The sequence below is a fragment of the Megalops cyprinoides genome, chromosome 14 (genome assembly GCF_013368585.1).
Source record: "Megalops cyprinoides isolate fMegCyp1 chromosome 14, fMegCyp1.pri, whole genome shotgun sequence".
Taxonomy (NCBI): Eukaryota; Metazoa; Chordata; class Actinopteri; order Elopiformes; family Megalopidae; genus Megalops; species Megalops cyprinoides.
The window spans coordinates 24,695,855-24,716,649 of record NC_050596.1 but is presented as its reverse complement, the minus strand read 5'-3'; the positions used below and the strand labels follow the sequence as shown (position 1 = coordinate 24,716,649).

At 47.9% G+C, this 20,795-nt stretch overlaps 1 protein-coding gene across 2 annotated transcripts; it reads left to right on the top strand.

Moving 5' to 3' along the window:
* The first annotated feature begins 758 nt into the window (after positions 1-758).
* sf3b1 (splicing factor 3b, subunit 1) lies at positions 759-17,043 on the top strand. Of its 2 annotated transcripts, XM_036544748.1 has the most exons (25): positions 759-812; positions 2,022-2,194; positions 2,424-2,525; positions 2,913-3,027; positions 7,378-7,457; positions 7,722-7,916; positions 8,045-8,297; positions 8,595-8,807; positions 9,091-9,212; positions 9,325-9,522; positions 9,861-9,962; positions 10,144-10,323; positions 10,509-10,595; positions 10,811-11,081; positions 11,583-11,728; positions 12,099-12,245; positions 12,457-12,582; positions 12,983-13,204; positions 13,575-13,757; positions 14,056-14,167; positions 14,401-14,521; positions 14,631-14,762; positions 15,304-15,576; positions 15,945-16,161; positions 16,643-17,043. In XM_036544748.1, the coding sequence occupies exons 1-25, from the start codon at positions 785-787 to the stop codon at positions 16,799-16,801; spliced, it is 3,957 nt and encodes a 1,318-aa protein (XP_036400641.1). In that variant the 5' UTR covers positions 759-784; the 3' UTR covers positions 16,802-17,043. The 2 variants fall into 2 exon arrangements, with proteins under 2 accessions (XP_036400641.1, XP_036400642.1); XM_036544749.1 differs by lacking the exons at positions 759-812; positions 2,022-2,194; positions 2,424-2,525; positions 2,913-3,027 and adding an exon at positions 6,139-6,989.
* Positions 17,044-20,795: the final 3,752 nt, after the last annotated feature.

Below are 20,795 nucleotides of genomic sequence, written 5' to 3'. Positions count from 1 at the left end.
TTAGTGTCTTAGCTAGCTAGTCTAGACTATATCTTTATGTACAGACCAGGAGTTTACAGTGTTCCATACAGTTGAATACTCAATAAATAAATGATGTGCTGTTAAGGCATTTAAATATATTGCCTTCTCACGTTTGTCTGTGCAATGTTTGATATTGCATACATTTGAAAGTGAAATAATTTAGGGTTTATTATACAGATACCATGGAATTTGAATCAATTCTGTGTTATTCCTACAAAAATGATTCATACTGATTTTTAAAGCTTGAGTGACGTTTCTCTAAACATCAAACAACCTTTCATCTAAAAGCATTTAGTGTAACTAAATTAATTTAAATGTAAATTAACTTAATCTTGCTTTTATAATCTTTGGTAACAAAGAGCAATTACTTATTTATTGTTTCTTATCCTTTTTAGAGAACAACAAAGAGAAAAGGTCAACACCTTTCATACTAATTATGTTTTAATAAAGGATCTGTAAAACCTCCTGGTTTTCATATTTATTTAACTGTCAAATAGACAAGAGAATTAATTGCCCTAATACGCAGCCAGACTGATGTGTTACATTCGATGGCTTAAGAACACGCAAACGATATGACTACTAAGAAAGATGAGTAACGATAAAGCTTCATATGCCGATACCAACACCCCTAACGTCAAATAGCTAATCGTTTCCGACTCCTGTTGAATTGCGTTTCTTCTGCGCATGCGTAACGCGTAATCGGGGCTTAAACGGAAATAGAGGCGCTCAGACTTCCGGGAGAGGCACACTCAGAAACACGAAAATGGCGAAGATCGCCAAAACACACGAAGGTAAGTCATTGTTTCAGAAAATACAAAGCAATATACACATCTCCATATACATATGTATATATTAGTGTATAACGGTAAGGTAATGAACAAATTCAGGTGTAATATTTTGCAAAAGGACAATATTTAAGTTATCCCTTTCGATACGAGTGAGTCGCAACGAGGACGTATCTGGCTTGAAGATAATGGCGGCCCGAGCACCATCGCAGCGAATACGCTCAATTAGCTAATGTTAGCTTACACACCACACATTTGAACATTCACCGCCTGGTACATATTGTTACATTAAAAGAGTTCATTCTATTTTGTAAATGTAGTTTTAACTGTCTGACTTGAACAAATACGTGAAATATTTTCTATATCGTCACTTAAGTAGCGAACTTCCTAGCTACAAAGCTAACTTTACCTAGCTAGCTAGAAGCGGATAACTAACGTGAAATGGATGCCATTGCCACGTTGCTCGCCTTTGTTAGCTGGCTAAAATGCACAACATGTTTGCCTCATTATTTGGAGGAGGCTAACTGTCCCTTGCGCAAAGCTGTTTTGCACTAAACTGATGGTTTTATAAACGCCATCCTCTCTGTGGCCTACCCTGTTTGCAAGTTGGCTAACTTGAGCTGCGCAGCTGATTAGTTCAGCGTATAGGAGCCAGTGACCTACCTATCAGTATGTCGTGCCGCCTCAGTGATGTAAAACATTTTTGCTGTGTTTAGTTTCCAGATATTATTTTATTATAAAGAGAAGTGAAAAGGCGATTAGTCCCATGCATGAGGTCAGCAGGCTAACTGCTTTGTCGTCTCCGGTCAAGGCCTCAGTCTCCCGTCTCGCGTTTTGTCTTCTCGCGACCATAGTTACGCGCGGGTGGTGATGCTTAAAAACGTTTGACGTTGATATTCGCCTATACTGATCTGAGTCCTGTTTATAAACGTGTATTCTTTTTTTTCCCCCGCTTTAAGTCTACACGTAACGTCAGTTTGAAGTCGTTAACACAATGAAGTGAAGTAAGCTTTATGAATGATGTAACAAGTTGTTTTGTATTTTTATTAAGTGACTCGCTGAATTGAGTTGTCAAATTTAGGATTTCTGTGTGTTTTTTAGTGTACAGATTCTCTCACTGAAATTCAGCCTCTGTATCACATCTCTCTGAATACCACCTCCACATCAACCCAACTCCTCCCCTCCTCATTGTCTTCCTCTGTTCTCGTACCCCAGACATCGAGGCGCAGATCCTGGAAATCCAGGGGATGAAGGCGGCCCTGTTGGAGGAGGGTGAGCAGGGTGTCGGTCTGGATTCAACTGGATACTATGACCAGGAGATCTACGGAGGCAGCGACAGCCGCTTTGCAGGATATGTCACCTCCATTGCTGCCAACGAGCAAGAGGATGTAAGCACCGTCTGGCCCGCTGTTTCCTTTTCATTTGAGCAGGGCAGACCTTGGCAGGCTGGAATCAGTGCTTGAGATTGGCTCTTCAAACATGCTAGCCAAGCCATTTTCCAGTTTGAAGTGTTTTCCCTTCCCTGGTGTGTGGATTGTGCTTGTTTCTCTCTGCTGTGAGCTGTGAGAGCCGGGCTTTGCCAGGCTTGACCAGACTCTGTGTCTCTCTTTCTTCTAGGATGATGAGGAAGACTCGTCCACCAGTCTTCTGGGACAGAAGAAACCAGGGTATCATGCTCCAGTGGCCATACTCAATGCCATCCCCCAATCCGATGAACAGGTGAGGGAGCTTTAGCAGGTTCACTTCTAGGTGTAATTTTTCACTCGTCTGTCGTTTGATGACTCTGTCTTTTCATTCTGTGTGGAGAACATTTCCAGTCGGAGGTTTTTTTGAACAGGTGTTAAAAGTGGCTAGTGGTTTCAGTATAATAGTGGTTGAGTGACAGTTGTCTCAGTTAATCCAAGCAAAAAGTAGAGGGGCTACAATACCATGGAATTTTTCCACACCTTGACACACATTGTGAACACCCAGATTTTAATGTTTACCTGCTTAAGAGAAGGAAAAATATGTGATGGGTGGACATTTCCTGCCTTTGGATTTTATGTTGGTGTTCTGTCCAGTTATGCTTTCTCCATCCTGGTCCTGACTGCTGTGTTCCTCCCTCAGTACGACCCCTTCGCGGAGCGTCGGCCTCAGAAGATCGCCGACAGGGAGGATGAGTACAAAACTCGCCGGCGACAGATGATCATCTCCCCAGAACGGCTCGACCCATTTGCAGACGGTAAATTCCACCCCCGCTGTTCCCCCCCATCGTTTCTCCTTCTCTGCCCATCCTGCTCCCCAACCCTGGGGTTGAACACCACCGGTCCGGCCCCACTTTGGCGCTTAATCCTTCGATTCCCTCCCAGCGTCTTGCATCCCAGACAAGACCATTCCTCACAATCCTGTCCAGAACAGCATGCAGTACGATTGCTGTTAATTCTTTGGATATTCTGCAGTCATTTTACTATCCATAATTTACCACCCCAACATTTAAGTGGGTGTTAAATTCCAGAGACTATAAACATTTTCAGAGAGGGAAATTTTTGGCCTATCGGTGAGTTGGGCTAAGTGTAGTAAGGTTACCTTGTGAGGTCTTGACTTTACTTGGAAGTGCAAGTGTTCATTTCAAGTTGGCAGGATTAAGTTGTTAAGGGGGAGTGCTGTTGGACAGTGCCAAAAAATTTGCACTCAACAAGCCATGGGTTGCAGGAAGGTGCGCGAGTGCCTCGAAGGGTTAACGGACTTGTGGAACGTTATTCTCATGTTCGGGGGGGTGGAAGTTTCCAAAAAATGTGTTTAGCTCTGTAAGTATTAAAGACATTCAAAACCAAAATGGGTTGTGTGACTTGTTCGGGGTTTCTGCAGTCAACTTCAGGGAATAATTTGCCTGCCCTTGCAGTGTGCCTGTCAGTGCTGTGGGCCAGCAGAGGGGGGCATTGGCAAACCTTCACCCACACATGCAGACAGGGCTGTCACGAGGCATGCCTAGACAAGAAATGCGCTGGCTCTGTGACGCACTTGGCTCTGTCACACAGTGACCAAAGATGGTAGATGTGATGTCAGCACGGGCCATTTCAGCAAGGGATTTCTCAGTATTCCCATGTAGAACAGCTATAAAACCAGCAATGTGCAGACCCCCCTGGCAGCCCCCTTACTGTCCTTGAGCACCTGTGCCATTGTAGGGGAGTGTGCTAAATTGCTCCCTGTTGGCTCCAGACCTGTAGGGGATGGAAGGGGAGGGGAGGGAGTTTGTAGAGGGGGTGGTGGTGCGACGAGCCATCCAGTACAGACAGCTCAGGAAGTCAAGCCAGTGTTTATACAGGAAATCTTCTCAGCGCAGACATTGACACAGAATAGTGACAAACCACAAGTTCTCCGCGTATATGCGGCATACATGTCGGGTTCAGGTACACTAAGACCAAGCTCAAGTCTCAGGCAGGCTGTCCCCTTTGGGGCTCACCAGGGCTGTGTGCAGTGGTTTTCATCTTAAGTCTGTAGCTGGCAGTACCTTATTCCCCACCTGCCATTTTGGTGCAGGTGTTAGGTGCCCCTCTGCACTCACATTTCTGAAAGCCAAGGTGCTGTTGTGAGTACTGTCTGTTTTTTAGAAAGTACATATCCCCCAGATAGAGTTCTGAGAGGTTTGCAGGCACAGGTCCAGTTGTAATACCCGACCATCAGGGATGTATAAGAGAGAAGTTAACCCTCCAGCTGTAGTCTTCCCTTGAGACGTTGAGTGCTTAGGAACTGCGTTAGTTGATTGTCTCTGAGTACTAGGTTTGTTCCCCGTGTGGGATAGAAGCCTAATGACTCCCCCTGCTGGGCATAGTTGCAGAGGATCATTTTCCACAACATCAGTGGGGGGGAGCATAAATCAAATTGGAGCAGTTTTAGTCAGCTCTGTCCAGAAAGAATGTCTGGCCCCATGCCCAAGTCTAAGCTTAATGGAGTTGCGCAAGCTGCGCTAATTAGGAGAGGCAGGGGTGTTCAAATATTGGACGTTACAGTTCATTCCCAGCCAGAACATTGGCACCACCCATTCCCAGCTGTTTGATTGTAAAACTGGGCTACAGTATAACTTCAGAACCTGAGGGAACCGTGCCGTCTCCTCCTCTCTGCAGGCAGTCACTACCACTGTTCTCTCTCAGCCATGTAGAGCTGTACTGAAGCCCTGTCTGTTTTTATGTTGGGACATGAGGCACATGTGCCGTGTACAGAGCTTGATCAGCTGTCGGCAGTGTGACTTTAGCAGGCAGCGTGTGAAAGATGAGAAAGTGATGTTGGGTGCCAATAAGATGGTGCCAGCAGGGAGTAGGAAAGGCTAGCCTCCTCAGTGGTTTTGAAAACACCAAAAGCGATGGTGCAGTGCCACCTCAAGGCGTTTACTTGTCTAAGAATAACTGCCGTTTTACCCGCAAGACCTTTGCCTGTGGCAGTTTTGGCATTCTAAAGACAGAAAATGCCTCACACATGTTTTCAGTTGTGATTTTTTAAAAATAGAATAGCCTACATTTGCCACAGAACTCCATTGTGTAGCATATTATGTCATTGTTGGCAAAGTGTCTTGCACAACAGTGTATGTGGTAGGTTCATGCTCGAAGACCATGTCGCCATGGTTTCAGAGGAGATACTCCCTTGAGGTTCCCCTGAAGTGAAACCTGGTGCCATTTGTACCAAAGACGCATTCTGGAGTGGCCTGCAAGGTCTGGTATTTGAGCCCCCCGCCTTTGCTTGTTGAGCCAGGAGAAGGCAGCGTAATACATGGAAGCCACACTTCCTAACACTCAGCTGAATCACTGAGGAGATAATAGGATAAATGCTGTGGCTGTCTTTGTAAGGCTTTCCCATGAGTAGCCATGGGAACCTAATTAATCAGCCATATCCCTTTGGGGGCTCCTTCCCTCACATTCCTGTTCTTCTGGCTGTCTGTAGATGTTTTCACTAGTTAGCCAGGGAAAAACAGCACCAAAGCCTCATTCACTCTATGGGTAGGGCTGTATGAAGCCTGCATGTAGTTTAAATCCGGGTAGACCTTCTGTTTTTTCAGGCAAAGTTGTTGTGTAAATGTATATTTCGATTTTATGTCCTCGTAAAATGGAAATATACGCATCAGAAAAATCTGTGTGCCACAATTCCACAGGCCCATACTAACTGTCCTTAATTTCTCTCCTACAGCAGTACTGCTATGCCAGTCCTGTCTGCGTTCTCTTAAGAGTGCAGCAACACATCCTGTGTAGGTTATGGTGAACGCAAACTGAAGCGTGCGTTGTCAGTTCTGTCAGGGCCTTGCTGGCCGAGTGTGGAGGCATTGTCAGGGGCCTCTAGAAACCTCCTTTAGTTACAACATGGTGCCTGACCAGCAGTCGGCTTTCAGAAAGATACAGCGTAGTGTACTACAGATGGAAAAGACAAGTTTTTTTTTAGCTCAGTTTTTTTTTAATCATTCAGTCTCTAAAATAATGCCCATAATTTTCTTTGAGTTAAGAGCTGTATATAGATGGAGTCTCAGAGTAGGTCTATTTTAAATTTTCCCCCAGACTTCCGTGATTGGCTTTCTGTGGGATTGTGATGTGGTGTGACACGATCTTTAAATTATGTGCCTGCTGTCTTGCAGTGTCACGGACGCCTTCAATAGAGGGTTTTTTTTTTTGCCATTCCCAGCAAAGTCCCATTTTGAGAAATGTCACACCCAGGCGTAATTATTGATGGAAGTTAATTACAGGTTTGATCCCACGTTGGTGTTCCCAAGATGTGTTTCCGTCACAGGGCACGGTTTGTCCCGGAGAGTCGGCTCTCACGGGTACCAATCCAAGAAAGGAAGTCATGTGACTTGACCGTTACAGAGCTGTTCATTTGAAGGAGGTCAGACAGTAAACCTGTGTACCAGAGCTTGTTCCTTAATAATAATGTCCTCTATTATGAAACAATTAGCTAATGATCAGATATCAGTTACTTCCAAACGACTTCCATCTATTCAGATTAGCCCACAGTTAAGCAGTTTGGAAATAAAATACTTGTGGTTTGAGTACAAGGAGGATTTTTCTTTACCCTGATGAGTAAGTAACATAAAAAACCAGGTGGTATGCTTTGTGTGTGAGTTCCAACCCTTTCCAAAGTGTTACTAATGGTAAAGAGATAATTTTCTAGGCTTCTTTTCTGCCGGTTGAAGCCTGACTGCAGAAGGACCCTGGCACAGAAAGTGTACGTATTCTGGAGAGCACAGCCCAGGACCGCTGCATCAGTGATGGCTATACCCTCTCCTTATCTCCTTATCAGCCTCAGCTCTTTCTCTCTTATTTGCCTGTTTTCTTAGACACGACAGATATGTATTTAATAAAGTGGATTGTTTTTTTGTTTGTTTGTTTTCTAATTGTACCTACGGTTGCCTTGTGATTTAGCTTAACAGAAAACAGAATGGACCAAGTAAACTTTGTGTAGTGGCGAGACCACAGTAAGATTTGACTGTTGGTTAAAGTCAAGGCTAGCTGGCTGTATTGTGAGTGCTCTTGCTTGCTGTGTGTTCTGAAGGGTTGTGGGTCCTGCCCGACTGACTCTCCTGTGTCTTGTTGGTGCTCTCTCTTTTGCGCAGGGGGTAAAACGCCGGACCCAAAGCTGCAGGTCAGGACGTACATCGATGTCATGAGGGAGCAGCACCTCACTAAAGAGGAGGTACGGGCCTGGTTTCTGTCCTATTGCTTTCACACAGGTTTGCAAACACTGTTCGCTTTGTGGGTAATTAAGTGGACTTTCCACTGGGGTTGTGAGTCTATACAGGACATCTGTTCTCAGCAAGTCTCGGTTTGTTCAGTGTTTGTTCTTTGTAATGCTCGCCTCCCGCCAGTTAAAAGGCACAGGTGCAGAGCCAGGCTGTTGGCAGTAGGTGCGTGTGTGTCTGCGCTGTGTCCTCACCTCCCGCCTCTGTGTCTCCTGCAGAAAGAGATCCGGCAGCAGCTGGCAGAGAAGGCCAAGGCGGGAGACCTGAAGGCCGTGAACGGTGCCGCTGCCTCCCAGGCCGCCGCCGCCGCCGCCAAACGCAAGCGCCGCTGGGACCAGACCGCCGACCAAACCCCCTCCAGCGCCACACCCAAGAAGGTCTCCAGCTGGGACCAGGCTGACGCCACAGCAGAGGTGAGGGGCTTGCCCATGGGAGATAAGGATTTAGAAGTGTCATGGATCATTTGTAATGCAGAAAATTGTTTTGCAAATTGCCCATAGGGGAGGGGTTACCAGCTTATTTGACATTTGCCCCCCCGTAGACTCCAGGACACACCCCTGGCCACACCCCTTCCAACAGCCGCTGGGACGAGACCCCTGGCAGGGCCAAGGGCAGCGAGACGCCCGGTGCCACGCCCAGCACACGCATGTGGGAGCCCACGCCCAGCCACACGCCCGCCGGAGCCGCTACACCAGGGCGCGGGGACACACCCGGACATGCGACACCAGGCCACGGGGGAGCCACCTCCAGCGTGCGCAAGAACCGCTGGGACGAAACACCAAAGACAGAGCGAGGTATGTTGCAAACACTCACACATACACGTATTCACCAAATATATTTAACTCTCTTATTCAGAAAACCTTTTTATGATCAGCACTTTTTAGTTGTTCAGCTAAGTTTCCAGTTCAGGCTCAGAATAATATCACAGCAGTAAACCAGGCATGTTAAAAGGCACAAATAATGGCTGTCAAGAAGAGTATGTGTATCTACACCATAGTACTGATGCAGCTGCAACCAGAGACCTGAAGGCCGTGGTCTGTCAGTCTTTCCCTGTTTGAGTGTGTATCTAAAATGTTCCCCTCCCCATACAGAGACCCCGGGCCACGGCAGCGGCTGGGCCGAGACCCCCCGCACAGACCGAGGGGATGAATCTGTTGGGGAGACCCCCACCCCTGGCGCCAGCAAGAGGAAGTCCCGCTGGGACGAGACCCCCGCCAGCCAGATGGGCTCCTCCACCCCCCTGCTCACCCCCGGAAAGACCCCCATCGGAACTCCAGCCATGAACATGGCCACACCCACCCCAGGTAAGTACTGTGCTGTGGGCACAAGAACAGTATTCCCCTCCACTTCTGTCTTATTGCTGGTAAATTTTGATGTAAAGGCATCTGAGTTGATCCATATTGTATTGCACAGTAGAATTCTGTGCATGATAACCATTTATCCCTTTAACAGGGTGTCTAATAAATTTTCATTTAATCTTGAATGAATTCAATGGCACATTTGTGCTGCGCATTATGAGAGAGCATTAGTGGAGAATTTTGGACGTTGTTGCAGTTGTGTCAGTACTGTTCATTGCTCTGTCTTCAGGCCACCTGATGAGCATGACCCCTGAGCAGTTGCAGGCCTGGCGTTGGGAGAGGGAGATCGACGAGAGGAACAGGCCGCTGACTGATGAGGAGCTTGACGCCATGTTCCCTGAAGGCTACAAGGTGCTGTCCTGCGACATGCCCGTTACCTGCCCTGACTGTCGTGTTAGTTGCATGTGCACCATTTATCATCACTGTGCATGTTTTGAGCGTATCTTTATCCCTCCCTCCTCAGGTGCTGCCCCCTCCTGCTGGCTATGTCCCGATCCGCACCCCGGCCCGCAAGCTGACTGCCACCCCGACCCCTATCGGAGGCATGACTGGCTTCCACATGCAGACTGAGGATCGCACCATGAAGACTGTCAATGACCAGCCCTCTGGAAACCTGCCCTTCCTGAAGCCTGATGACATCCAGTACTTTGACAAACTGCTGGTGAGATTGGCATCCACGCTCTGTCTTCAGCCTTTATAAAACACAAATACCACTTCGCACAGAGATTATGCTTGCTTTGAGACACCCTACCTTCAGGAAACTGTGACTGTTTGAACGATCTGATGAATTGGCTTATGCTTTCAGTCTCATAATACCAGTCTACATGAATAACTATTTCATTTATGCACAGTACGAGAAATTAAGTGGTTTTGTCTTAACTTGATGAAAATCGTGCTTTTTACAATATGTTTGTTTGAGTGGTGACCCTTGGCCATGAGGTTTGTGGTGTATGGAAACAGTGCAGTGCACAGGCTCACAGCTCAGTGTGTTTGTGTCAGGTGGAGGTGGACGAGTCTACTCTGAGCCCAGAGGAGCAGAAGGAGCGCAAGATCATGAAACTTCTCCTGAAGATCAAGAACGGCACACCCCCCATGAGGAAGGTGAGATACGCGTGTCCCGCACTGTCTGGTCCCCTGGGAACCCCTTTACCCACCCCTCCCTCTGTCACACTCTAATCCCCTCCCACCCATAGTAGTAGTCCTGGTTATTGCCAGCCATAAACACTCCTACTTAACTTCTCCCACTCTGATTGTTTTTTTTTTTTTTCTTGCTTCCCTGTAGGCTGCACTCCGCCAGATCACTGACAAGGCCAGGGAGTTTGGGGCGGGGCCCCTCTTCAACCAAATCCTGCCCCTGCTCATGTCGCCAACCCTGGAGGACCAGGAGCGCCATCTTCTGGTCAAGGTTATTGACCGCATCCTGTACAAGCTGGATGATCTGGTCCGGCCCTATGTACACAAGGTGAGTCATCAGTGATGAGGAGCCTGGTTACCTAGTGTCACTAGTGTGGAGTAGCTTGTAGGCAGAATGCTGATTTCTTGTTGAATTAGAGTAGTTTATGTGACTGGCCCTGTGTGATGACAAATCACCCTCGCTTGGCTGTGCTTGTGAACTTGTCTGACATCTGAATCATTCTGGCTTCTCAGATCCTGGTGGTGATTGAGCCCCTGCTGATTGATGAGGACTACTATGCCAGAGTGGAGGGCAGAGAGATCATCTCCAACTTGGCCAAGGTGAGTCACTCCTTAGCCGTGGAATTTTCCTCTTTTCACTATACGAGTGCAGTTATTTAGAATGACAGTTGTCTTGTGATTAACAGTCCACCCACAATCTTTTCTGTAGCCCCAGAATCAGACGTGTGCCAAGAAACGGCAAAATGTTTGCGCAGGAGTGATGTTGCTCTTCCTGCTGCATTGTGGGTAATGTTTCCTGATGTCTCCCCCTGCAGGCGGCCGGCCTGGCCACCATGATCTCCACCATGAGGCCTGACATTGACAACATGGACGAGTACGTGAGAAACACCACGGCTCGCGCCTTCGCCGTGGTGGCGTCGGCCCTGGGCATCCCCTCCCTGCTGCCCTTCCTCAAGGCCGTGTGCAAGAGCAAGAAGTCGTGGCAGGCCCGCCACACAGGAATCAAGATCGTGCAGCAGATCGCCATCCTCATGGGCTGCGCCATCCTGCCCCACCTGCGCAGCTTGGTGGAGATCATTGAGCACGGTCAGTGGGAGTCCCGGCAACCCTGTCGCCATGGTTTCATCAGAGCACACGGGCGTGCGCTATTGTGCCCTGTAGACTGAAGGCTCAGTGTGTGTGGGTGCGATGTCTCATGCCCTCTTTTCTCTAAGATATGATTGAATTCCACATTTTGGAGGGACTTAGTTGTGTAACCATATAGTGCTGTTCCAAATGTTGTTCTCCTGCTGTATGTTTATTTGTGCTGTGTATATAATTACGTATGTATTGCTGTATATATTTTCTATCAATTTGATTATCTCAAAGGTGTTGTACCTATTTTGAACTAATGCAACGTATGTTCCTGCGTTCTATTTAGATATATAATGCTGCTAATTTTTTGCTTTGTTAGTAGCCTTTTCTGAATGATGCGTAACGAGGCGTCTCTGAAGTCGTCAGTGTAGCAGTCTGTTGTAGGAGGGCGACAGTGTTGCATTGATGTAGTGCTTGGCCCGAATTAACCCCGCGTGTTCCCTGTTCTCTCAGGTCTGGTGGATGAGCAGCAGAAAGTGCGAACCATCAGTGCCCTGGCTATAGCTGCTCTTGCTGAGGCTGCTACTCCCTATGGCATTGAGTCCTTCGACTCTGTGCTCAAGCCTCTGTGGAAGGGTATCCGGCAGCACAGGGGCAAGGTGAGCGGGCGACACTCTCTCCCACCATACACACTCACCTCACCCTGGACCCGCACTGAGCCCACAGCCATTTTTTCAGCCTGTTTACACATTATCCTGCTGTTACTGCGGTGGCTTGACTGGTGTGATGTCTTATAGAAGTGATACAGGTTTTAAAGGCCTAACAGATGTGATTACAAATGCACAGTTTCTGTATATTTTTGTATAAATTATCTGTATATCATGTGTCTGTATATCTGATGGAAGAGGTATTTCAGCAGGGAAGAAATTTTACCCTATACTAAAAGCACAGGAAAATATAATTTAGCATGGGTCAGTTTGATGCGTCCACAAAGTTTGCGCCTCTAACACCATGTCTGCCCTTCTTCAGGGTCTGGCTGCCTTCCTGAAAGCCATCGGTTATCTGATCCCCCTGATGGACGCCGAGTACGCCAACTACTACACCAGAGAGGTGATGCTGATCCTCATCCGAGAGTTCCAGTCTCCCGATGAGGAGATGAAGAAGATCGTGCTCAAGGTGAGTGAGTCAGAGTTGTCAGCAGTGGTTTGATCAAGGACATGTTGCCGGTAGCTCTTAGCTTCATCTTTTTGCTCTGCTGGAGGCTGCACTCCACTGTGACACGCTAGTGTGACATTACTGATGCTGGTAGCTCCTCCAGATTACCAACTAGCCACTTTGAAAGTGTCCCCTGCGGCAGCTCTTTTGAACTCCCCACGTCTCTCCTCAGGTGGTAAAGCAGTGCTGTGGCACAGATGGTGTCGAGGCCAACTACATCAAGACCGAAATCCTGCCCCCCTTCTTCAAGCACTTCTGGCAGCACAGGATGGCTCTGGACCGGCGCAACTACAGACAGGTAAAGCACCTGCCATGTTTCAGCTGTCTTCTCACCTCTGCGCATTCAGGTGGAGGTTTTGTGTGTGTGTGTGTGTGTGTGTGTGTGTGAGCTCCTGTGAATGATTTCAGTCCGTTTAAAGCCCAAGTGACGCTCAGCCATTCATCAGTACATTTATAGCAGCAGCATTTTTCATTTGTGCTTGTGTGGGTGTCTGCTAAGCTAATCGCTGGTACCCATTGTCTCTGTGCTTGCTTTAAAATGTCCTCATCCATAGCAACAAGCAGTAAAAGATTGCTGGTGCAGGAAGTGCTCTCTGAATCACTAGGTCTACTGTTGTGGGTGTACAGTTTCATTGTGAAGGATGTTACTGTTTTTATAGCCAGTAATGACATATGGCTGTATCCCCTTTTACCTATAGCTGGTGGACACCACAGTGGAGCTGGCTAACAAGGTGGGCGCAGCTGAGATCATCTCCCGCATTGTGGACGACCTGAAGGACGAGGCTGAGCAGTACAGGAAGATGGTGATGGAGACCATCGAGAAGATCATGGGCAACCTGGGGGCTGCAGACATCGACCACAAGCTGGAGGAGCAGCTTATCGACGGCATCCTCTACGCTTTCCAGGAACAGACCACAGAGGTAGGTCTGGGAGGGCGGGACTGTGAAGGTGAAAGCAAGGGTAAGGCACCACTTGCCCCAGAATCTTGCTGTCTCATGGTATCATGGTATAAGCTATTTGATTTTAATTGCTTCCTGGCAGGTTATGTATACATTGATGGTTATAAAGTCAATAAATTGCTTCCTTGTAGGTTATGTGTATTTAGGAAGCTTTAAAGGTTATTTCTTCACAGAAAACGTATTGCTATTACTCAGTCAAACACAGGCATATATTCCAAAATTGCAATGTTAACTTTTTCCATTACTCCAACTGCTGAAATTATTTGGACTGGATACACAAGTTTATCCATCTACTTTCCCTTTCTCAACCCCACCACTGCTGTTTCCCCAGGATTCGGTGATGTTGAATGGGTTCGGCACGGTGGTCAATGCCCTCGGCAAGCGAGTGAAGCCCTACCTGCCTCAGATCTGTGGTACAGTCCTTTGGCGTCTGAACAACAAGTCCGCCAAGGTGCGGCAGCAGGCGGCCGACCTCATCTCGCGCACAGCTGTGGTCATGAAGACCTGCCAAGAGGTGAGATGCTGCTCCTCTGACAGGCGGATCGGTACAGCTGCCATGCATTTAACATTAGCTGGTGTTGTAGTAGAGATGCGTCATCAAGCTTAGAGACACTTTGTAATGCTTGACATCCTGGACAGTACTAAATTTGTATGCAAGTGAAGGGTTGACGGTTTTTGATGTTCTGTATGTTGCTGGGGAAAAAAGATTCAAGATTTCTGCTTGAATGTCCTGGCCATCAGGTAAACTGACTGAATTTGAATGGTGGATGAATGTTATGGCTAATGCGCTGCTCCTCTCCCACCCTCTGCAGGAGAAACTGATGGGCCACTTGGGAGTGGTGTTGTACGAGTACCTGGGAGAAGAGTACCCAGAAGTGCTGGGGAGCATCCTGGGTGCTCTGAAGGCCATCGTCAATGTCATCGGTATGGAAACCTGCCCTTGCCTAGCTACCAACTCGTCAGCTTTATAATGTCATAACACAGCCTCTTTGTCTAGAACAAATTATTGTAGAATTTGAAACATGATTACACGGATGTGGTGCTTCATCAAGCCAAGCTTGTCCATGCTGATGCAAGTTGCACTTAAGCCCAGGAGGAGGTGGCAGCCACTGCTGCTATAGTCACTTGAGTGCTGATTTGGTTTCCTGTCTCTGCAGGCATGCACAAGATGACACCACCCATCAAAGACCTGCTGCCGCGTCTCACCCCTATCCTGAAGAACAGGCATGAGAAGGTGCAGGAGAACTGCATTGATCTGGTGGGCAGGATCGCTGACAGGTCAGTGTGTGGTTAGACATGCCCCGCAAGGGCCTTAGCAAAAGCAGCATAGTCATACAGCTATATTGTGATTGTAACGGGGTGTGACCCGTTTGTCTTACTCCCACAGGGGTGCAGAGTATGTGTCAGCCAGGGAGTGGATGAGGATCTGCTTTGAGCTGCTGGAGCTGCTGAAGGCTCACAAGAAGGCCATCCGCCGAGCCACCGTCAACACCTTCGGCTACATCGCCAAGGCCATCGGGTCAGTGCGTCTGCTGCTCCCTTCTCCCTGCACCCTCCCCCCTAGGGGGTGTACTCCCAAAAGTTCCATAATTCCTCACTGTACAGATCGATCTGCCGCAATTTGTGGAACCATTAGAAGGTTGCAGTAACTTCAGGGATTGTTAGGTCATGACATCAGACGGTAGGCAAAGAGGGGGTTGGGGAATTAGGTTTAAGGGGAATAAAAAGATTGTCAGTGAAGTCTTGATTGTGGGTTTAGGGCCACAATCAATTAGATAACCTCTTACACTCCAAGGTGCATTGCCATCATTTAGCAGATGCTCATATATAGAGTGGCTTACATAGGTAACTGTTTTATCCATTCATTCATATAGTATTTACTGAGGCAGTTGTGGGTTAATTGTCTTGCCCGAGGGTGATGGCAGTGCCCCAGTGGGGAGTCGAACCAGCCATGTTTTGGTTTGCGAATCCTGCTCCTTACCACTACACCACGCTGCCATGTGAGTTCATTAGCATTTCAGCCGTGTCTTGCTGCGTTAACGAGGCTCCTCTCCCTGCAGGCCCCACGACGTGCTGGCCACGCTGCTCAACAACCTGAAGGTGCAGGAGCGGCAAAACCGCGTGTGCACGACGGTGGCCATCGCCATCGTGGCGGAGACGTGCTCACCCTTCACGGTGCTGCCTGCGCTGATGAACGAGTACCGCGTCCCCGAGCTCAACGTGCAGAACGGCGTGCTCAAGTCCCTCTCCTTCCTGTTCGAGTACATCGGCGAGATGGGCAAGGACTACATCTACGCCGTCACCCCGCTGCTGGAGGACGCCCTCATGGACAGGTGAGACACCATCAGGAGTTGTTCCGCACAAGCTGGACACATTGCCCCACTGTGTGCTGGTTTTTCATGATTACTGAGTCTGTCTAGCTTACCTGCTTTTTCAGATGTCATTGCTGAGTGTCTCCCCTGTGGGGGCTGTGTTCTGTCTTCACCCAAATGTCCATATACTCCCCCACTCCTGTTGAATCGCCCTCACCTCCCTAACACAATACCAGAGAGCCCCAGAATCACTTTACATTGACCCTCTCTTGAGATGTCCAGGCCACCGTCTTGCATTGTCAGCCTTGGGGAGCTGTTAGTGACCTCCCCGGGTTCCCCCCTATGCTGCTTCTCGTGCAGTAACGCCTCGATCTCTCCGCCCCTCACAGAGACCTGGTCCACCGGCAGACGGCCAGCGCGGTGGTGCAGCACATGTCCCTGGGTGTGTACGGCTTCGGCTGTGAGGACTCCCTCAACCACCTGCTCAACTACGTGTGGCCCAACGTGTTCGAGACCTCGCCCCACGTCATCCAGGCTGTGATGGGGGCGCTGGAGGGTCTGCGCGTGGCCATCGGCCCCTGCCGCATGCTGCAGTACTGCCTGCAGGTACGCCGGTGTTTGATTCCATCTCAACACTGACCCCGGAACAGTTTTAGCTTTTTTTTTTTGATCTAACGGTTGTGATAAACTGATCTTTGATTGGATGTAGAACATGCCTTGATCTAAGTATATCTCTAACCTGTTAACATAACGAAGGGAAGTTTTGGTGCCTTCTGCACATAACACCAGGAAGAACGAATAAAAATCTTGACCAAATGCTTTACTCTCTTCTGAGGTATGGAATTCAGCACAATTCATTGTGGTGATTGACATGCAGTAACTTCCTGCATAGAAATGAAATTTACCTTCCTTGAATGCAGCACTACATACTAGTGGAAGGAAAGAAATGAAATAGATCTCAATGTAGTAAATGTAGTAATGTAGTCTTTTTTTGTTCTGTAATCACAACCAAGGTTGTATAAGCTGTAGTGGAATGTTCTGAGGGACGTTTGACGCAGGTATCTGACTGCTGTTGTCTTCTGCTCAGGGTCTGTTCCACCCAGCGCGGAAGGTACGGGACGTCTACTGGAAGATCTACAATTCCATCTACATCGGCTCCCAGGATGCTTTGATCGCCCACTACCCCCACGTCTACAACGACGAGAAGAACTCCTACATCCGCTACGAGCTGGAGTATTTTCTGTGAATACAGCCCCCATTTTCCCCCCCACCCCACCCATTGCACACTCTCACTCGCCTCTATAACTGTTCTCTGCCTCTGTCAGCTCCGCCCCCTCCCTGTCCCATCTCCTTTGGTATACAGGACATTGTTTTTTTTTATTATTATTATTATTTAGTTCTGTGTCTGATAGTGGGTGCCAGTCAGCCACCATGGCACCAAAAAAATCGTTTTTAATAAAAGGAATGAAAAAGTGGAAAAAAAAAAAAAAAACAATAAATGGAACTGTAGAGCCTGTAGATTTGTTTTCTTCCTTTTAAGTGTATTTTCTCTGTGAGGATTTGAAGCCGAGGGTTACAGCAGCAGTAATATGGACCGGCATCAGTGAGGACAATTCTTAGTAATCTTTAATATTATCGTCATGGTTTCTGTGTAGCAGCATTTCAGCAGCGCCATGCTAAGGCTTACTCTCCATTTCTTTGATCTTTATGGGATGTTTACTTATTTGACAGAATAAACACTTGTGTATAATACCTCCTGTCTCTGCTTTCATTTCAGTGGGTTACACAGCGTTGGGATGGGCAATGAAAATCAGATCACAGGCTCTGCAGTAATGGTAGCATGGGGGGGTTGTACACTTGTACTGTTGCCCCGTTTAATGGCAGATGGGGTGGTTGGGTGACTGAGGTCTGTGATTGGGGGAGTAGTGAGTCTCGGGTCTTGAACATTCTGTAGCTGACTCACATTCATGTTTATCCACTCTCGGGGTCAGTGTTGGCTCGACCCTTGTTCTTGGCAGTCTTTTTGTTTCTTTTTAAGGGTGTTGCTGACTGTGTTTATCAAACGTAGTGTATGAAGTGTATTCGCTTTGATGTGAAAGTGTGATTCATATTGCCTCAGATCTGCAATGGTGGGATTGAAATGTTTCTCTGCGGGGTAAAAAAAAAAAAATTGCAAAATGGCAGGAAGTGATCATCAAACATGACCCAGGGCAGTGTTGCTCACTGAAATTATGAAAACTCTTCGCATTCCTGGCAGACATTCCACATTCAGAATCCTAGGTTTCATTATCAGGTTGATTTCTATTTCCTTCCCTCTGGGCAGTCCTAACAAGGATTTCCCTGGTTCTTGTAATGTTAAGAGTGCTTCCTTTCTCACAACCGTCTCCAACTGGAGCCACCCGAACCCAAAAGAAGATACTTTTGCAGACACAAGCCACGTGTGCCAAGCTGAGGTACATGTCCTCAGGGCATTGCTGTAAAGTTGTTGCAACACGCCAAGGCATTGTATCCTTAACAGATGTTGTGTGGGGCCCGGTTAGCACGTGAATGCTGGGGGAACGTTCTCAGATCTCCAGGCTCCCTTTTTTCTGCTCCTGGTTCCTGCATCCCTCTAAGACACAACATGAAGGCAGGGGAAAAACAAGGGGCTGTCCTTATGGTGTGGAGCGGGGGGTGAGAGCCTGTGTTGTGTGTTTTGGTGGCAGGATGATGGGGGCATTCTTTCATGGCTGAGTATGTTTGGACTGGAGGCAGTGGGGTGGAGTAGGCTTCAAGGCCCCACAGCTAGAGGGTCTGACACCATGCTTTCCTGTACAGCAGGGTTTCCCTGCCCTCGTCCTTGAAGCCCACTCTGTGTGCACTTTTTTTGTGTTAGAACAGAGCGGTTAACGAGCAAGCCAGATTGAGATATTTTCAGTTCTTGTCTATGCGTCATCTCTTGATAGTTGGCAGTCTGCCATTAATCTTTTTGTGAATGACGTGTTGTGGTTCTTCATGATGAACGTAGTTTCGGACTTTAAAGTGTAATTCTTGAAAACCTTCACGTGGAAGTTTTCAGTGAACACCTCAAACCCAATCAATACGTGCCTTGCAATGAACACTAACATGCATAAATCATACCAACATGAGTTCCTGGGGACAGGGCAGAGAAACACCTCTCACGCTTTCCCTGAACAAGTAACCAATGTTCACTTGTTATAATGAGGCCATGTTTTTGCGCTGTGTGTGTTTTGTGTGTGGTGAAACTGACCGCCAAGTGTGGTCTAACTGGAAAAGCAGCCCAGAGCCCGCAGAGCTGACAGGGTCTGATGCTGTTCAGTGAGCTGCTCATATGATTTGTTTGTTTTCACATCAAAGGTGAAAGTGGGCTTGCCTGACTACTTACAAATGTCTACAGCTTCATCAGAGAATGGTATTAGAAGCCTCTCAGTGACAGTTCAAATTTATTGCCCTGTCAGCAACATGTACGACTTGCTGGAAGGTGGTGTTTGACCCATTGTTCAGCCTTGCAGCATTTCTTTGTTAGTATGTATGATAGAGTAACAACAAAGCTGAAGTACAGGTACAGTGCTATGCTGAAACACTTTAAAAGAGGTTACAAAGTGCTTCCAAGCACTGGAGTGCTTTTGCAACAAATGTTTGGTGCAAAAATTGGTTTGGGTAGCTGATCCTGGATCAGTACTTGAAGAACAAAGGAGTGTTTGATTGTGTGACTGACAGAAACCAGTCCCTGGCAACCCCCGGAGAGCACACGAGTGAAGTATGTCCCTGTGTGACTGTGTGTGTGCGTGTGAATTTGGTAGAGTGGGGAAAAAGGGGGGGGGGGTGCTGGACTGTTGGACCTCCTGTCAAGAAGAAGGCACGGATGCTGCCAGCTAGTTTCTCTCTACCCCGTGACTCAGCAGGCACAGAAAATAAGCCCTGCACTGAGCCAGTCAATACAGCCTTTCTCTCACTCCGTGGGTAGAGGCAGAGATATGCCAAAGCCACATGAATCTGTGGAACGACACAGCCAGTCAAGGCTGCCAGTCTCTCTCTTTCTCTCTCGGAGCAGACTGCCGCGAGCGGAGCATGCTCGGCAGGGCCTGTTCTCCGCCCCCCCCCCCCAACAGTGGAAACTCGCCTTCTGCGAGCAACCATTCAGTCCGATTTTCCGCAGTTCAGCATAAATCTTCGCACGCATTGACCCACTTTCTGAGGGCCGCCCAGTCCTCGGTGGTGAGTCTTGGCGCAAGCGGGAGCTTTTCTCTCCGTCGTATCATGGAGATTAAGACAGGCGTTTTGCGCTTCCAACGTCAGCGCGGCTCTGCTGTCTCTGTGTTTGAGGGCTGCTCCCTCAAAACCCCTCTCTTGGTGATGGTGTACGCCAGTGCAGAAAGCAAGGCCTCAAAGGGTGGAGAGATGCAAGTTCAACACCAGCGCTGATTGGCCCTTTGTCAGGTCATATGATGCCCCGAGAGTCGCCAAGGTGGGGGAGCTGGGAGATGAGGGGATTTGAGTGTATCTCATCCCAGTTGCTCACAGGAAATTGCACTCCTGGGGGCATTGTCATACAAGGCCAGCTAAGACACAACATTTGCTTCAGACTCAGAGGACAATAACTGGAGGAAAGTAAACCTAGTTGTTCCATTCAGTTGTCTATAATTGGCCCACTTGAAGGCTCAGATGTGAATCTGAGGGCTCTTCAATGAGGACGTCTACTGCTCATGGTTAACACACTGGTGTATTACAGTTTGCTTCCTTGCTATCAGCTCCTTAACATTGATCTCTGACTAGGACTCAGTGAGCACACCAAATAACCCATAGTCCCAACAACATGGGAGAGCACTGGGGCTGACAGTTTTCTTGCTCAAAACACAATAAGGTTAGGAATGTTGCTGTCTGTCTAAGTGCCCAGATCCCATGGCTGTCTGCGCACACCTGACTAAAAACTGCTTACAGTGCACCAATAAGGGTTTCTCAGAGACTTTTCATGACTCAGTGGTCGAGTGAGAGTGTCTGGGTCATATGGTTGACACTGGACTCCCTGCCCTTGACACAAGGAATTTAGTCACACTTTGCGATTATATTATTGCATTCGTTCTTAAGGGAAGAGGTAAGAATTACATACTCGGGTGTGTAGTATTCTCTTACGAACAATAATTTGACATCTGATCGGAGATCGTCAGCTACTATAATAGGTGGTGTCTGCCTCAGACTTCAAAACCATGTTGGTGCTGTTTGACCATATGGCCACGGGA